The 19,278-nt window shown below is 35.1% G+C and overlaps 1 protein-coding gene across 1 annotated transcript; it reads right to left on the bottom strand.

Moving 5' to 3' along the window:
• Nucleotides 1–16,815: 16,815 nt before the first annotated feature.
• On the bottom strand, nt 16,816–17,099 carry LOC109248538 (60S ribosomal protein L39-like). The gene has a single exon (XM_053905390.1). The coding sequence runs from the start codon at nt 17,075–17,077 to the stop codon at nt 16,922–16,924; it is 156 nt and encodes a 51-aa protein (XP_053761365.1). The 5' UTR covers nt 17,078–17,099; the 3' UTR covers nt 16,816–16,921.
• Between the last annotated feature and the right edge of the window lie 2,179 nt (nt 17,100–19,278).

Here is a 19,278-nt window from a genome sequence, read left to right as displayed (position 1 = left end):
GAACACAGGGGTAAAGTGCAATTCTTACCATATCATATCAAGGGTATATACCATCAACATGACTTACCGCCTTGAATGTTAACTTTAATTATACAGCTGAGACAGTCTGTTGAGTTTCTCCATTCTAGAATTACTCTTTTTCCCCCTCTTTATATTGTTTTGAAAAGAAGTCACTATGTCCAGCCCACACTTAAGGGAGTGGGGAGTTATGCTTTGTTGCCCAAATCATCCTAAAATCTGATCACAGATTTCCTAGGAAGCTGCAGCAGTATAATGGTAGCACCTCAGCACTAGCCATCACCTTTGACACAGAGGTAATCACACGTTAGTCAATGCTGTCATATTTGGGTACCGTCCCAGCTCCCACCCACATGGCTTCTAAGAACAGCTGTGACCTCAGGATCTGGGCCCAAAGGGACATGAATGTACTGAATGAGTCCATAAAACAGAATAGATGCCAAAATTGTACAAGTCATTAGTTCTACTGTCTCAACTTTGTTCTTTCCTTTTGCTTTGTTTGCTAAATTTACTCCCACTTTTAAATTAATTTCTGGTCATTCTCCCTCTTTCCATCATTCTTTTTTTACCCTGCCTTATTTCATAAGTGTCCTATTGCCAATTCTTCTTTTACAGGTCACTTACAATGACTCAGCAAAACATTTAATTTGATAAATTTAAGGAGCATCATGTTGATTGTGCCCTACTCCCATATATTGCTAATCACACCCTTAGGCCTCATGTGCTGAAGCTGAGATAGATATTAAATTCCCTTCAGCAAAGAGTAAAACAGCAACTATTTCCATGGTGACACCATTAGATAATAATTTTTTTAAATGCACACTTTAATTTATAATACTAATAGAGATTTTTAGAGATTCTAAAAACCTCGATAACATCAGGCTTTCTTAAAAAATATGTATTGGACATGTACTATCCCCATGCTCTGAACCAGATGCTGAAGACAAAAAGAAATGGTCCCTGACATCAAGAAACTTGCAGACTAAGAGGCAGCATAAGCTACTCACATGGTATAATTGAAAATTAATTATCACCAAAACATAGTTTCTCTATATTCATTCCAAAATTCCAGTCATTACTGCAACTCTCTTTGTAAAGGTTGTAGTAAAAGTGACTTAATACTCATTAGAGAGTTACCAGTGAAATAATAATGTATCTTTTAGGCCTAACTGATAGACAGTGATTTAAAAGACTAAAAATATGTAATGTTGTTAGGGTGTTGTTCTATTATGAACTGATTGATTGTGTTTTTTGATTGCTTTTAATTAGGTCATTCATCTCTATTTGTGGAAGCTCTTTGTCTATTTGTTTTACAGTTCTTTTATCTATCATAGATTTTAAATGTTTTCTGATGTTTACTTGTTTTTATATAGCATTTTTTCTATTTGAAGAATTTCAATTTTACATGGCCAAACTTCTTAGTATTTTCTTACAGGATTCTTCCTTTCATATTCTTTTGGCATTTTTAATAAAAATATTAAGTAGAAAATATTAAAATTTAACATTATATAAATAATATGGATCTTAATTTTGTAAAAATAAAATAAATAGAAAGATAAGATGGAAGGAAATTGTACTTCTCAAATTTTCCAAACTTGTTTTTAGTTAAAATGTATTATTCTTAGAATGTTATAAATGTAACATGTTTTTAATGTACTAATGTATCTCAAAGAGAAAATCTCTGAACCCTCTAGCACCCACCATCAGTTCAGTATGGAAAGGCCAATGTCTTAGGAAATGGAGCGTAGGGTAGGTAAATTTAAAGCAAATGACAGGAGAAAGCTCAGTTTTCCTCTTAGGACAGACACCACTTCTCTGCCAAGATTGGTAAGGCTGGCATGTTCTGGAGGTAAGAGAAAGGACAATGGGAACAGCTGGGAAATAAAAAGAATCAAGAAGAAAAAATGAAATGTTGATAAATGCCATATTGCTCCCTTTATTCATATTTGAATGAAGGCCTTCTGTTCAGTTAGTAACTGAAATCTGTAAATAATTTGGGAAATGCAATAGGGATTTGGAGATTATTCCCATTTTCCTAAACAGACATTAAATGCCTCTGAGTCTATAAAATGCAGCCATTTAGACCACAGGGATCAAAGAAAATGTGAGAGTTTTAAAGCAGTCATTCAACAAAAGGTTGGAACTAGCAAAATGGGAAGAAAAGTGCTGCCTGTTAAGAAAAAGAAAAAAAAAGTTTTTAGAGAACTCTGACCAAGAACAGATTGTACTTAGGAGGCTTAGGAATTATCTGCAGACCAAGGGACGACTATGTGTACTAAGCATATGACCCTCTATTCAGCCCGTGGGGTCACCAGCGTGGCAGTGAAAAGTCTGGCAGTGGGGACAGCAGATTAGCAGTACTTGGGCTCTGAAGCCAATCTCAGTGTCCCCACTTATTTATGTACCAGTGACCTTAAGCAAGTTGCTTAGTCTCTCCAGGCCTCAATGTCCTCACTTGTAAGCTGCAGATAACACCAGTGTTAGTACACAGATCACTGGGAGGAGTGTTTGAGATGATGCCCTAAGCAGTGCAGCTCCGCTCTTACATAGACCATAGACCAATGACAGACCTGGTGGGTTCTCCATAAGTTATTGAACCAATGAACAGAAAGCACCCAATCATTAGCTAAGATAAGCTACTATTTTAGGAAGGAAAGTAGCAGGTAAACGCTACAGACATAAGAATTAAATCTGAGCCAAGTGTGGTATAGGATGTTGTTGTAATGAAGAGTTAGGGTTTGCTTGGCCCTTGTTGAAAGGGATCAACTTAAACAGATAAAGAACAAGAAAGAGAAGAGATAAAAAAAAATAAGATCAGTAGAAGCATTTGGATGAGGCTATACAAATCATCTGTGGTTCAAGCAAATGGGAAGTGGCAGGAAATAAGGTGGAAAATGTAGAAAAGGTTGGGTGGGGCACAGGAACCTAACACAGAATTAATAATACTCTATCATTTAAAGTTAGGTGGTGGATTCAAAAGTGTTTTATTATCATTATGATGATTATTATGCTTTATAACTTACATATATGGCATATATACCCATTTGTATATATTAAATATGAATATAAGTGGTCAAGGGCTGGAGAAGAAGGATTGGCATGTCAAACTGCCAAGTGGAGAAAGATGCCTACATTTATGTTTAATGGAAAGAATTCTCATCTCATATTTCTGGGATAACGATCTCCTCTATTTCTCTGATAACATTTTGCAAGTGTCCTTGTGAACTTAAAAAGTGGTATAAATTTATTTTCAAATAGGTTATTAATAAAGCTGCAAAAGAAAGATGTTGCTGTATTTTCTACAATTTCCTTCATCTTAGAAATTCAAGACTCCCTCTTAACCAATTCCTTAGCATATTTCTGGACATTACTGCTTTACGACATGACTGAGTGTAATATGTAGCTCACAACTAAAGTTGCCGAAAGTTAATTCAGTACACAATAGCCTCTTCTGGTTTCCTGCTCTTTTACTGACATAATGCATTTTTGCTGAAAAACAACTTATAACTCAGCCTATCAGCATTTCCTCTTGACAATTTTAACATGTCAAATAATTAAAATGATATGATGTACAACATTTAATCTCAAAATAATTTTGCATAGAGTTCCTCTAGAAGAATTAGCAGTTTGCTTAAGGTGGAATGGGGCTCTATTGGCCCCAGTGGGAAGAAGACTAAACTGTGCTGGAGGGGAGCAGGGCTGGGTGTGGGGAGGGGTGAAGGAAGTCAACAAGGTAGAGGAGTTCATGCTGAGACCAACAGTTTTGGACAAAAGTGAAGAGAGAAACCTTTGAGTGGGCCTAGAGCCAATATTTGGGGAGGGGAAGGAAGAGCACTGGAGAGGCAGTTACAGGAAAGGCCAGAAAATTTTTAAACAAGAAACAGATTCACACTCAAGCAAAACGTGAACATTTGTGCCCTCACTAAGTAAAGGAAATTTGGATAGGAGAGCTGACATAGACACGCCCTTCCTAAGTGCTGGCAAATTCACTGCAAATTGATATCAGGGCCATTAAGTGCCTGGTCATTAAAATGTAACAATAACAATAATATCAATAAAAATACTAGCAATATTTTTTTTTTTTAATTGAGAGGTTTCTGTGAGGGAAGACTGCTAACTGCATTATTATGAACTCCCTTCTTCCAACCACCTGTGAAGTGGGCGTGGTTATACTGACTTTGTAGCTGAGGAAAGAGAGACCCAGAAAAGTTAAGTAATTTGCCCAAATCCACAGGATTAGTGAGTCCTCCGGGAAAGTACAAGCTGCCAGAGACTTCGGAGTTTTCTGTGTATATTCAGGGCACTCCCTCTCACATTCTATCACTTTCACAAAGTTGTCTTCAAAATTTTGGCTCACATGTCTCCTAAAGGAATTCTGAAAACATTTCTACCCCCTGGAACATTTGTAAGTTAACAAGGTTTCCGAAGTTTAAGTAGCTATAAATATGGTGATTTCTGATGCAGTTTAAATTAGATATTTTAAAATGAAACTCCTTCATCCCTTTAATTTATCCAATATAACATATATTGTAGTGTTTTAATGCCAATCATTATTCATTTTTAAGATACATGAGCAAATTATTTTAAGTTACTGTTTTACTTCTTAACTTTTCCCTTTAGATTCATATTTCCATTCTACTTCCCCTACATAATTATGTCCTATTTTGACATATTGTTATCCTTTAAATCACCCTTACATTTTTTGCTGTAAAAAATATATATAAATGCATTTGAATGCTTTTTTTTAAACTTTCTGTCACTTCAGGGTCTAAGTATTAAAACAGTTTCTTCAAATATTATTTGTACATAATTGACCAAAACAATATAAGTATAATCCAAATGTTGACAGTTATTACAATAAAAGTACATTCTGAGGAATAAATTGTTTAATAATATAGACGGAGCTTTTTTCCAACTGGCTGACGCACCCATGAATAAATATTACTTGCTGCTAGAATGAGAAGGACTTTGTGAAAATAGCAAACAAAAGAGAAAGTATTTGACCACTTCAGGGTGTGACTTACCAAAGGTGTATTAGTCACTGCTATTGAGTCTTACATCGCAGACATTGTATTGAATTAATCAAAATATAGTATCAATTAATAAACAAAAAAAAGTGGTGAGGAGTGACAGTGGGCTGAAGACTTTCGCCCATGTTAAGAAAAAATGATAAAGAAATAATGTAGCTTACAAGTGGGAAAAATATTGAAGAAAATATAGAATAGTATTCTGTTATAAATTTTAACTATAAATTATTAGTTTGACTTCTTTTTCTTAAAGATTTAGCACTGATTCATCAGAATTAAATTTGAAACTTTTTAACTCCTCTTCCATGAAAAATATATAACTGAGACACAGATGGTGTCTTGATAACACCTCCTCGACACTGATATGATGAACTGCCTTTTGGTCACCATGAAGTTGCCTTTTTTTTTTTTTTTTTTTTTTAACTCTCTGGGACAATATTCCATGGCAAGATTAGGGATTAGGATGTCTTTCTTTTTAAAAGTTTTTTTTTGTTTTTGTTTTTTTTTTACATTTATTTATTTTTGAGAGACCAAGAGAGACAAAGCACACGTGGGGGAGGGACAGAGAGAAAGGGAAACACAGAATCTGAAGCAGGCTTCAGGCTCTGAGCTGTTAGCACACAACCCATGCAGGGCTCGAACTCCCGAGCGGTGAGATCATGACCTGAGCCCAAGTAGACGCTTAACCGACTGAGCCACCCAGGCACCCCAGGATATCTTTTTTTTTTAAAGTGGAAGAATGGTGCATGTAAAAGGTGGAAAGTAGAACCCATATGATACCCTAACTAGAAATTGAGTACCTAAAACTGTGTGTGCCAATGAATGCCTAGGCAGGTGTTTGGAGACCCCAGGAATATTCATGCCCAAGTTGGAAGGCTGCTGACATATGATATTAAATATGTTTGAAAAAAAAAGAGTAGAAAGAACACCAACTTTAGAATCAGTCAGATGTGGGTTTGAATCCTACTGTGGCTGCTCACAACTTGTGTGATTTTAAGTACATTAAACCATGAGTCTTAGGTTTCTAATGGTAAAATGAAAATCATAATTCTAAATACCTAGGATGGTTGAGAGGATAAATGAGATAGTGTATGTTAATCCCACAATGTAATGCCTGTAAAAATGCACTCAAGAAATATTAATTTATTTGTAATAAGTTTCTTTAGTCCTTAACTAATGGAGATAATAGTAGTTACTCTACACGATCTGTTGAGGATTTAAAAAAGACCATTTCAGTTTTGTTTTCTTTCCAGAGTGTCAGAATTATTTATCAAGAAGTTTGAATATTTAATTCAATAAATATTTATTAAATGTTTATCATGTACCAGATACTGTTCTAGGCATCTGAATTGAAAAAATGAGAAAAGACACAGTTCCCAGTCTACAGCTATTTGAATGTACCCACCAACTATATTATAATGAGTTAACTAGTTATTATATTTAGGATATTTTACTGACCCTCTGAGAGAACAATTTCAGTACGAAGATGAAAAAATACATTAAATTCTAATGGTGTGAGGTAAAAATGAGAAGCAAAAAAAAATGGAGATGGAATATATGTACTACTTTATCAAGATAGTTAAATCAAAATGAAAGAGAATGATGAAGGTAGTTGAGCAGAAGGCAGAATGAAGAATAGTGGGAGATGTTAGAACATTTATAGATCTAGCAAGAAGGACTGGTGCCTAAGACTCAAAGCACTGTGAGTGCTTTGTGAGTGGTCACTTTGAGTTTGAAAGTGAAACTTTAATGGTTAACATAAACATATGATGAAAACAAGAAGTTAATCAAAATAATAAAAGTCTCAAAGAAATTTTTATATTGATTTCATTTAGACTTTCCCCACTGAATGCAATCCACAAACCAGGGTCTTACAGGTTACAATTCTTGGGATCCCTCTGCCTCTACAAGTACTTCTCTACAGAGTATATATTCTTCACCCACAATTCCTTATTATGTTTTCTTATACAAACAGGGCTAAAGATATGTGATCCCCAAATCTTAACCCATGACTTCATGATTTTCTGGAAGCATAATAGTGTGAACTTTTTTGGGGTGGGAATGGGAACTCTAATGAAAAAGAAAAGCCTAATGTTGTTTTTCTTTTTTCTTTTTTTTTAAATTAACTACATTATGTGCTTTATTATTCACCTCCTCTGTCTTTAATGCATTAGATTTTAAGAAAGTTACTGATACTTTATTCAGGAGAAATGGGAGGATTGAGGGGGAGTGGCAATTTTATAGTTCCTTACAGAAAAAAAAAAAGTTTAAAATATGTGTTTGTAGGCTTAGAATTTTACCAGATGTCCAGACATTATTTTGTTTTTTCTTCATGAGAAATTCTTTTAAAAACCTACCAAAAGTAATCCTGCCTAGCTGTTCTTAAATGAAACGTATATGCCTGAATCTGGAATAAAGGTAAATGAGATTTAAAAGTCAAGTTAGATTGTTCTCAAGTAACAACACATATGTTTAACAATAATAACCAAAATTATCTCTACTTAGATGGCAATGTCTGGATCTAAAGAAAAATGGAGATAACTCTGTCACTGAAATCTCACTTTCGATGTTGTACATTAGTTAAATATGTAAAGGTAAGTTAAGTGGGGAAATGATTTTTATATTTAATTGTAAAACAATAGTTTGGTATCAATTGCTGATTACTCAGTAACATGCACTGGAACTAAATATTTAATATAAACCATATTATTTACTCTCCCCAACTATCCTGTTATTATCTCTATTTTATGTAGGAGGAAATGGATTCTTAGAAAATAAAAATGATTTGCATACAGTCAAAAGCTAGTAAGTGGCAGAACTGAATTTTGAACCTATGCAGACTGAACTACAGTCCGATCTCCATCACTCTTGAGCCTTATTTTTTTTAAGTGTGCTGGAGTAAAGAATTATAGCTCATATATAGAACTCATCCATGATGTGTACCAAACAACAACAACAACAACAACATGAATGTAGCAGGAGTCACTTGATGAACTGATAATACTTATTACAAGGTTTGTGTTGTACAAGAATTCAGTAAAAACGGGTGGAGGGAGGGGAAAAAAAAGAATTCAGTAAAAACATTCTCAGTGTGAGCCATAAAAACATTCTAGGTTGTACTATACAGCCAAATGGATTTACAAAGAGCAGCCTCAGATGTAATGTTGCCTTATTAGGTTTCAGTAAAGAGGTCAGGAAGAGATAGTTTCCATATGAACAAAGAGGATTTGTTCCCTAGAGTATGATGTTAATACTTTTCTTGGGAGTCTATAGGGTTTTCATAAACTTTCAAAAACTTTGAAGGGGAGAATGAATTAAATGATAAAAGACTACTCAAAAATCTCCAACTTTACACAGAAACCGCTTGATTCACACATTCCTTGCAAAAGTACCTAATATTTGCCAAACACAGGTCTTTGCCTAGGGTTCCAGTGACCTAAATTGGACAATTAGGTGCAAATTTCAGAGACCAAAAAACTAAGATTCTGTATTAATAGTAAAGGTGGTATTCAATTCCCAAACTGTGTTCAACTGCTACACCAATTCCAGCCTGTGAGGCACTGAGGAGACACTTCTAGAAGAAGGGACTCTCTGGGTAAGATTAGAAAACAAGTACATAAGGAAAACCAGAGAGGGACAAGGCAGAGCAGAGAAGAGTTCTATCTATCTACTAGATAGAACTATCTACTAGTTCTATCTATCTATCTATCTATCTATCTATCTATCTATCTATCTACTGTCATCTATCTATCATCTATATCACTCAAAGACTTGCAAAAAGGTGTTAAAGAGTTAACGGTCACAGAACATGGTAAAATGAAAAGACATGAGACTAGTCCTGGAGCACTTTCCTTGCTGTCATATGTAGTTGGGGTTTTGTCCTAGGGACAATGGGAAGCCATTGAAAGATTTCAAAGCAAATGAGTAGCATTATTAAATTTGCATTTTGCAAGACTACTCTAAAAAGTAAGTAGGGTTTCCCATGCATATAAAGAGGAAGGGAAACATAGTGAACATTTCATGTTACAAATGTCCCTCTCTCCCACAAATTATCTGAAAGTGTTCCAAACATACTTGTAGAATTGATTTTTAAATGTTTTTCTTTGTATTCTTTTGCACTGAAAAAGTCATCACAAATTGTTCTTCAATATTGAAATAACCAATATGAATGCTTTTTGTCCACCATTTCATGCAGACTACTGACCCTATCTTGTACTCAATTCTTGTACAACACGAGCCATGTAATAGAAACTATCAGTTCATCAGGGGGTTGTTGCTTCCATCCTCAATGCTCTGCCTATGGACATGGTAGAAAGATGTTATAATTGGGAAATTATATTGGAGGATGGGGAAGGGAGAGCATTAAGTTGATATATCCTGCTGCTTACTCTATCATGTGCAGATTAGAGAAAGGAGAAACAAAAGGTAAGAGATCTGTAGGGAGTCATCGAAGAAATTCAGGTAAGAAAAAATGAGATCCTAGGCTAAGGCAGAAGAAGCAGAAATGGAGATGAAGTCTTGGCAAATGTGATGAAAAGTTAATAAGAAATTTATGTGGTTCTCAGACCACACATTTATGTGGTTCTCACACACACATTGTTTGTGTGTCAGGGACAATACACAGTACAGGAGAAAGACCAGGTCTGTGGGAGTGAGAGGATTCAAGGAGCAATGAGAAATGACCTTTGAACAGTATATTTTCAAGTATCCTGTGCACTGTTGTGGGAATGTAACCGTTGTGGGAAACAGTATGGTGGTTCTTCAAAAAATTAAAAACAGAATTACCATAAGATCCAACAATTCTACTTCTGAGTTTATATCCAAAAGAACCACAAGCAGGGTCTTGGCAAGATACACCTATGTTCATAGCAGCATTTTCACAATAGCTAAAACATAGAAGCAATACAAGTGTCCACTGACAGAACAGATAAGCAAAATGTGATGTATACACACAATGAAATATTCTTCAGCCTTAGAAAGAAACTGAAATAAACCAGTTATGAAAAGACGAATGCTGTATGATACCACTTACATGAGTTACCCTAGAATAGTCAAAATTACGAGGACAGAAAGTAGGATGGTGGTTGTTAGGGGCTGTAGGGAAAGGAGAACAGAGAGTTATTAATACCTATGGATTCCGAGTTTTGCAAGAAAGAGTTCTGGAGATGATGGTATTGGCTGTACAACAACATGTACTTAGTACTACTGACCTGTACACAGAAAAGAGTGAAGATGGTAAATATTATGTTCTGTATTTCACCGCAATAAAGAAATTAAGATAAAAAACAACAAAAAAAAGTCATCTACAAATATTTATGTGTAAGGTTACTGAGCATAATATTTAGTTGGAATAAAAAGTACAAATGAGCCAAATGGCCAATAATGAGAGTTTATTTAAGCAAAGTTTACACATTATGCTTTAGAGTAAGACTTAGTGCTGGGAAAAATGGCTAAGTGCATGTCAATGGCAAAGCAGATCACAATTCAGTAAGTACAGCATGAACCCAACTTTGTGATGCCTAGTGACATGACTTAGAACAGAAACATTTGGAAAGACATATACTAATACCCTTACTCCATACTTTTCCAGATTTTATAAATTATCTGCAATTATCTACAATAATTATACCTTGATTTTATGTTAGAAATTATATATAAAAATGTGAATAAGTCTACACAAAGAAAAATGTGAATTTTAATAAAAATATGAACCAGCCTACATAAAAGAGATATATAAATGTCTAATAAGCATGTGGGAAAAAGTCTCACCTTGCTGATAATTAAATGCAAATTGAAACAATTACAGATTATTAAACTGAGCGAATTAAAAAGCCAGTTCCCATCAGAGTGCCCTCATCTCCTGCTCTAGTGGCAGTTAATTGTTACAGGCTTCGGAACAACTGTTTACTAATATGACTCCATTTCAAGCTTCCTTAATAAGAGAGAGACTGAGGGAAACTCCTGATATCCAAGGAAGAGTTAAAAAATCGGGCCACAAAAAGGACAAGGATACAGCACATGCACCACTGAAATTGGGAACTCTACTACAATTAGGACACTATCTGTGTTTCCATAAGTGAACTTCATTTCCCCCTTCATCGCACATTGACTTGCTCTGCAAAGTGGAAATGAGGGCCTCTGGCCCTAGCCAACAAACTGTAGCTCTAGAAACAGAGTTAAATCAGCATATGGAAGGTTCTTTTGGAAATCGCATGTTAGAAACCGGTGAAGTGAAATTTCCAGAAGCAGCAGCTGGGAGAGGCTGCAAAGCCCAAACAACAGGTATCAACCACATACAAGATCCTTTACATTTGTAACCTTTGACACAAGTCTTACAACCATCTCAAGGAGATAATTAAGAATACTGATGCATGGGGCACCTGACTGGCTCAGTCGGTAGAATATGCAACTCTTGATCTTAGGGTTGTAAGTTTGAGCCCCACATTGGGTGTATAGATGACTTAAAAATAAAATCTTTAAAAAAAGAATATTGACTCAAAGATATGTATCATAAGAAAAACTGTGTACACACACACACACACACACATACATACATATAAATTATAAAACAGCCACCTTACAAGAGTAGCTTAAACTTTGACATTTTTCGCAACACCACTCACCATCAGTAGAGAAGAGCCTGACAAAGGGTGACCAAAGCCTTCTCATGAATACTCTCTGGCTCCCCCATTTTCATATGTGGCTTCGCACAACTGCATACACAAGACTGCAAAGTTGTGTACCTTTAGCAATTTAAATATCTTTAGGAATAATTGACCATATTTCTTCCCCCCAAATATCTCATAGGAAATGGAAAAATGATAAAGTAACACCACATCTGGAGGACAATTATGGCAGCCAAAAGTCTTTTTTACACATTCCTTAAAGAATATACTAAGAAAATCATCGTTATAAAATACCTGTATGTCAAGAATATTATAAACTAGTAAAAAATTTAAGAAAACATTTCCAACATATTGCCAACCAAGTTAAAGGCCATCTACAAATATTTAGATGTAAGACTATGGAGCATACATGCCCATAATAAATTAAGACAAAAAGGATGTTATAGTATATCTCCCTGTTGAGACAGAAAGGAGATGAAGAGAAAAAAAGACAGAGACAGAGACAGAAAGACATAGAGACAGAGAGATAGAGATGGGAGTAGGTGTAGCTATAGCTGGGGAAAGGCATTACAAATTTAAAAAGAAAAACTCTATAAAAGTCTTAACATCTTTCTGGAGGATATATAGAAATGAGATTTCTATGTGCCAACTGAATGGTATTATATTTTGTTTCAATATATTACAATAATCATAAGCAAAAAAAAGTTTATTCATCAAAATGACACCTCTAGGGGTGCCTGGGTGGCTCAGTGGGTTAGGCATCCAACTTCAGCTCAGGTCATGATGTCACAGTTCATGCGTTCAAGCCCTGGATGGGGCTCTGCACTGACGGTGCTGAGCCTTTTTGAGATTCTCTCTCTCCCTCTCTCTCTGCCCCTCCCCAACTCATGCTGTCTCTGTCTCTCTCAAATAAATAAATAAACTTTAAAAAAATGTATAAAAAGCAAATAATGGCACTTCCAATGTGTCACATACTATTTTAAGGGTTTTACATATACTAACATTTAATCTTCATGACTACACTCTAAGGTACGTCATGTGGTTATCCCATTTACAGAGAAGTTTAATAACTTGCCCCAAATCCTCAGCTGGTACCTAGCAGAGCCAGAACTGGAATCCAAGAAGGCTGGCTCCAGTACCTGGGCCTCAGCCACTTGACTATACTGACTCTTTTTATGATTAAACTCATAACACAAGTTATTACTCAGTTCTGGTGAAATTATTAATCTGTTTTGTCATTCTACAACATGAAAATAAATTTTAACACAATTTATTGAACATTTTTAATTCTATGTTTTCTGCAAAAAACAAAGCAGTGGTATTTTGCCATGGGGAAACTACATGCTTAAAGCCCACCCACTCTGAGTAAATTATTTCCATATTATATTTATAGAGTCTATTTATTTTGCTATTTTGAGAGATTTTTCACTTCTATAAATTTCTAAATCATTATTCCTATGAAGATAAATTATTATATTCTAGAATTGCTTCAAAGAAAGATTTAAAGGCAGTAAAAATAAAACATTTTCCTTCATATTTGGGGTTTCCATTTCTTGACCATTTTAATATGGTATGGGTTAAAATAAAAGTATTTCACTAATATACAGGGCTTAAGTATCATAAGGCTAAAATCTTATAATCTGAGTTTTTTGTAGTGACATTTTCATTCATCATAGTATTTCACCAAGAATTACTTTTAATAAACATTAATGACTATATCACTCATTTACTTATTTTTAGCTGTAATGAAATAGATACTTTAAAAGAAACTTAATTTGTATGAAAATATAAAACACATAAGATATTTACCATCTAGTATCTAGGTATATCTGGGTAGAGGGAAGTGAATAATCTTTGCATGAGTTTATAAAGTTGATTTAGAAGAAATCTCTGCCTGTCCCTCTGACAAGATTTTTTTGGTAAGAAAACTGTGTTGTAATGAATTGTTGAACCTGTGTTAACAAAACAGTTGAAAGAGATAAACAGTCAATACAGAAAAAGACAAAATACCCAAACTAGATTCAACTAAAATTATGGGATATTTTGATGCAGTCTGTTGAAATGTGCTTTCTCATATATATTAATCATTGGTTATTTAAGTGTGTCAATCCTAGCACATAGGAGAGCACCTATCAATGTTCCTAAGAGTTTCATTCATCTTTTCATCAACATTTATTTCTGTGTGTTATTTATTGGGAGGTTGTGTTAACACTAAGGAAGAATTAGATGGTATAGGCTGAGAAAAAAAGGCTCTGAGGTGGTTCAGGGTAGAGCCTCAGTTTAGAAGGAAAGGAAAATGATTCTATTACCTACTCTTGTAGAAAACAACTGTGAGCCTCTGATCTTGAGCTGCATAATTTGAATTACCACTGAATAACTGAACTCATATTTGTTGACATATTATTCCTATTCATGATATTGAAATCCTGTAACTGTTTGCATAAAAAAGTATTCACATATATTGAAAATGTCATGTACTATATTCTTTCTTGATGGCATCATCTCCTAAGTATTCTATGCTTTGGTCTACTTTCTAAAATTTCTTTATAAAAACATAATTCATTATTTTTCCCCATATTTTTGTCACTAGGGTATTCCTTCTCCTTTCTCTCTATATGACCTGGGCTTGTTCACAGCATGGCAATACAAGAGTAAGTATTCCAACAGGAACTATGAAGAAGCTTTATGAGACTTTATGACATGGTCATGGGAGTCACATAGTGTCACTTCAACCATAGTCACAGACCTATCCAGATTCAAGGAGAAATAATGTAGATCCCTCCTCCCCAATCATGGTCAGAATATCAGTATCACTCCATGGGAAGGTCTTGTGTGATAGGATATAATATAATATAACATCACAGTATAACAAAATATAATACCACATCTCATCACAATATAGTGCATTATAATATAACATATGATAGATAACATAATATGTGGCCATTTGGAGAAAATACAGTCTGCAAAAGTTCACTCTCCAGCCATAGTTTACATCCCTCCTACATGATAAAAATATTCATCCCTTCTCCAACACCTACAAATACCATCTCATTACAATAAGCTCAAAATCCAGGAAATTGTCAATTAAATCAGATTGAAGTATGAATGATGCTCAGATATAGTTCCTCAGGTATATCTCTTTGAGTACATTCCACTCAATTAATGATTTTTGAAATAAAGAGACAAATTTAAGGCAAAAGATAATCATTATGCACACTTCCAGTCAAAAAGGAGTTAATGGTCGATACCAACTCTGAAATTCAGCCTGCACATATTACCAGTTCCCTGAGTGGAGCTCAATCCTACTTCCTGGGAATTATTTACTGTGGCTCTTGGCCTTGCCATCAAGGCCCTGTATTTACTGTTTCTTTTCAATAAAATTTAGCCTATATGTACAGTTGAATACAGTTTTAAGTCTTTTTCCTGCCCATGGAAATTAAGGAACTCAAAGCCCTCCTTCCCTTTTGTATTGTCCCTGTTCCTTTCAGTCTAAGCTGGTATAATTCTTAAAAAAAAAAAAATCATAGGCTTTTTTGTGTCAGTTTGTAATGCACTCCATTATACCACTCACAAATCTCCTTGAAGTAAATAATTTCATCCTGTGATCTCTGTGAGCCTGCAGGAGGAACACCACCCCTAACACTCTCAGAAGCCCTAATGTTTACCAGAAAGGGTGTTCAAACTGTGTCCTTAAGACACTTATAGGATCTTTTGAGTATTTGAAGGGATCTATGAGATAATATCGCAAAGATTTTTGAGGTCTTCACAAGGGCTTTGTGTTGGGCTTGAATATGATTTTTGACCAGAAGCCATTTCTTAATTTTAGAATCATTTGCTATCAGAAGATGCTGAGAAAAAGAAACCAATTTAATTTTTTTAATTTAAAAGACTTGACTCGTTTATATTAAATCATTTGTTTCTTATATTTTCTCTCCATCTAGCTTTTGATTATAGGCAGCACGGAGTCAGATGATACTTTCAATACACATCTATTCTACTATGATATTCTCATTTATGTCAATTTCTACAGTATCCTTTCTTTGATTAAATAGACTTCCAAAAATGATCCCTCTTTTCCATTTCATTGATTTTTTTGAAAGCATACCTTGTTGGTTATTGAGTATGCCTAATTTTTCTGATGAATGCTTATTTATTGACAACTATTTTATTTTTAATTTACTATTGCATATATTTGTTATTTTTCTAATTGATTACATTCTTTCCTTTGAGCATTTACAGTTATAAAACTTCAACTGAGAATCAGTTTGGTCACATTCATTATTATTTATTTTTAAATAGTTTGTAAATAGTGTTTTTTTAATTTATTTAAAAAAATTTTCCTAGCAGTGCTCCATCAACTGATGAATGGATAAAGAAACTGTGGTTTATAAACACAATGGAATACTACTTGGCAATGAGAAAGAATGAAACATGGCCTTTTGTAGCAACATGGATGGAACTGGAGAGTGTTATGCTAAGTGAAATAAGTCATACAGAGAAAGACAGATACCATATGTTTTCACTCTTATGTGGATCCTGAGAAACTTAACAGAAGACCATGGGGGAGGGGAAGGAAAAAAAAAGTTAGAGAGGGAGGGAGCCAAATCATAAGAGACTCTTAAAAACTGAAAATAAACTGAGGGTCGATGGGGGTGGGAGGGAGGGGAAAGTGGGTGATGAGCATTGAGGAGGGCACCTGTTGGGATGAACACTGGGTGTTGTACGGAAACCAACTTGACAATAAATTTCATTTAAAAAATTAAAAATAAATAAATAAATAAATAAATAAGTAAATTTTATAATGTTCAGTTATTTTTAAGAGTGACAGAGAGACAGAGAGAAAGTGGGGGAGGGGTAGAGAGAGAGAGAGGGAGACACAGAGTCCAAAGCAGGCTCCAGGCTCTGAGCTGTCAGCACAGAGCCCAACGCGGGGCTCAAACTCACAAACCTGCGAGATCATGACCTGAGCTGAAGTCAGAGGCTTAACCAACTGAGCCACCCAGGCGCCCCTGTAAATAATGTTTTTAACTTTTAAATTGCCAATGGCACGTTTGACCTTTTTTTTTCCTCAACCAAGAGGTCTCACATGTTTATTACTGAACCAACCTATAGGTGCAGAAACATCATAACCAAGAAAAGTCAATTTCCTGATAGAACAGATCTACTGGTCAGGCAGTAAGGATGTGATGGTGTAGAAACACATGACTTTCAGACAGCATAAATGTGTGCCATCTCATGTTCGATCCCTTACAGACCCAGCTTCGTTCTTCTCCAAAGCCGCCTCTTGGAGTTGTATCGGATTTTATTACCAGTTTTCATCTGAATCCACCGGGTAATGGGATGATTCTGCTTTTGTTTCTTGGCCAGGAATCGCTTGATCCTGAAAGACTTGTGAGAAGACATGGCGAGAAACGGTCAGCCACACACACCACGATGGCAGAGAAGAGCAAAGACTGAACTTTTATTTATTTATTTGAGTATAGTTAACACACAATATTGCAGTTTCAATGATCGACTTAGTGATTTGTCAGGTTTGCACATTATGCTTTGTTCACCTCAAGTGTAGCTACATCTGCCACCTTACACTGCTATTAACAGTATCACTGACTGGATTCCTTATACCGTGCCTTTTATTTCCATGACTTATTCATTCCATAACTGAAAGCCTGTATCTCCCTCTCCCTTACTTGTTTTGCCCAACATGCTACTCCTCTTCCTTCTGGCAACCACAGTTTGTTCCTATATTTATAGATCTGATTCTGCTTTTTGTTTATTCTTTTTTTCTAGACTCCACTCATATGTGAAATAATTTGGTATTTGTCTTTTTATGTCTCACTTATTTCACTTAGCATAATACCCTTTAGGTCCATCCACATTGTCTCAAATGACACAATGTCATCCTTTTTATGGCTGCATAATACTCCATCATGTATATATGTATACATGTCACATTTTCTTTATCCATTCATATATTGATGGACATGTAGGTTACTTCTATATCTTAGCTACTGTAAATAATGCTTCAAAAACATAGGGGTACATATATATTTTCAAATTAGTGTTTTCATTTTCTTTGGGTAAATACCCAGTAGTGGAATTATTAAATTATATGTTATTTCTACTTTTATTTTTTGAGGAAGCTCCATACTGTTTTCCACTGTGGCTGCACCAATTCACCTTCCTACCAACAGTGCATGAGGGCTCCCTTTTCTCCACATCCTCATCAACACTTGTTATTTCCTGTCATTTTGATTTTAGCTTTCTAATTGGTGTAAGATAATATATCATTGTTGTTTTGATTTGCATTTTCCTGATGATTAGTGATGTTGAGCATCTTTTCATGTGTCTATTGGCCATCTGTATGTCTTCCTTGGGAAAATGTCTATTCAGGTCTTCTGCCCATTTTTTAATTGGATTGTTAGTTTTTTTGGTGTTGAGTTGTATAAGTTCTTTATTTATTTTGGTATTAATTCTTATCAGATATATCATTTGCAAATATCTTCTCCGATTCAGTAGGGTTTTTTGTTTTGTTTTGTTTTGTTGATGATTTCCTTTGATGTACAAGAGCTTTTTATTTTGATGTAGTCCCAAAATTATTAAATGAAATGACTGGGTGACTCAGTCACTTAATTGTCTGATTCTTGATTCTCACAAACCGTGAGACTGAGCCCCACATGGAGCTCTGCGCTGACAGTGCAGAGCCTGCTAAAGATTCTCTCTCTCTCTGCCCCTCCCCTACTCTCTCTCTGAAAATAAATAAACATTAAAAAAACTGAATATAAGGGGCGGCTGGGTGGCTCAGTCGGTTAAGCGTCTGACTTCAGCTCAGGTCATGATCTCACAGTCCATGGGTTTGAGCCCTGCGTCAGGCTCTGTGCTGACAGCTCAGAGCCTGGAGCCTGTTTCAGATTCTGTGTCTCCCTCTCTCTGACCCTCCCCCGTTCATGCTCTGTCTCTCTCTGTCTCAAAAATAAAATAAAAAAAAATTAAAAAAAAACAAAAAAAACTGAATATAAGAAAATTATTAAAGACCTCAAATAGCCAAAGCAACCTTGAGAAAGAACATGGTTGGAGGCATCACACATCCTGATTTCAAACTATATTAAAAAGCCATAGTAATTAAAACATTATGGTAGTGGCCTAAAAATAGACATATAGACCAATGAAACAAAATAGAGCCCAGAAGTAAAGCCATGCATATATGATCAACTAATTTATGACAAAACAGCCAAGAATATATAATGGGGCTAAAGATAGTCTCTTCAGTAAATGGTGCTGGGAAAAGTGGACAGTCACATGCAAAAAAATCCCCAACCGACCAACCAACCACCCAACTGAACCAAATTAAACCAAAGAAAGAAAGAAAGAAAGAAAGAAAGAAAGAAAGAAAAAGAGGACCACTATCTTATACCATTCACAAAAACTAACTCAAAATGGATTAAAGACTTGAACATGACCTGCAAACCATAAAACTCTTAGAAGAAAACAGAGGGAGTGAGCTTCTTGACATCATTCTTGGCAATGATTTTTTGTATCTGACTCCAAAAGCAAAGACAACAAAAGCAAAAATAAAAAGTGAGACTATATCAAACTAAAGGCTTTTG

The sequence above is a fragment of the Panthera pardus genome, unplaced genomic scaffold (genome assembly GCF_024362965.1).
Source record: "Panthera pardus isolate Hobbes unplaced genomic scaffold, ASM2436296v1 HiC_scaffold_17, whole genome shotgun sequence".
Taxonomy (NCBI): domain Eukaryota; kingdom Metazoa; phylum Chordata; class Mammalia; order Carnivora; family Felidae; genus Panthera; species Panthera pardus.
This window is presented reverse-complemented; position numbering and strand designations above follow the sequence as displayed.

Excerpts from the sequence above, each read along its gene's own strand:
- LOC109248538 (XM_053905390.1), bottom strand. The coding sequence starts at position 17,077 with ATGTCTTCTCACAAGTCTTTCAGGATCAAGCGATTCCTGGCCAAGAAA.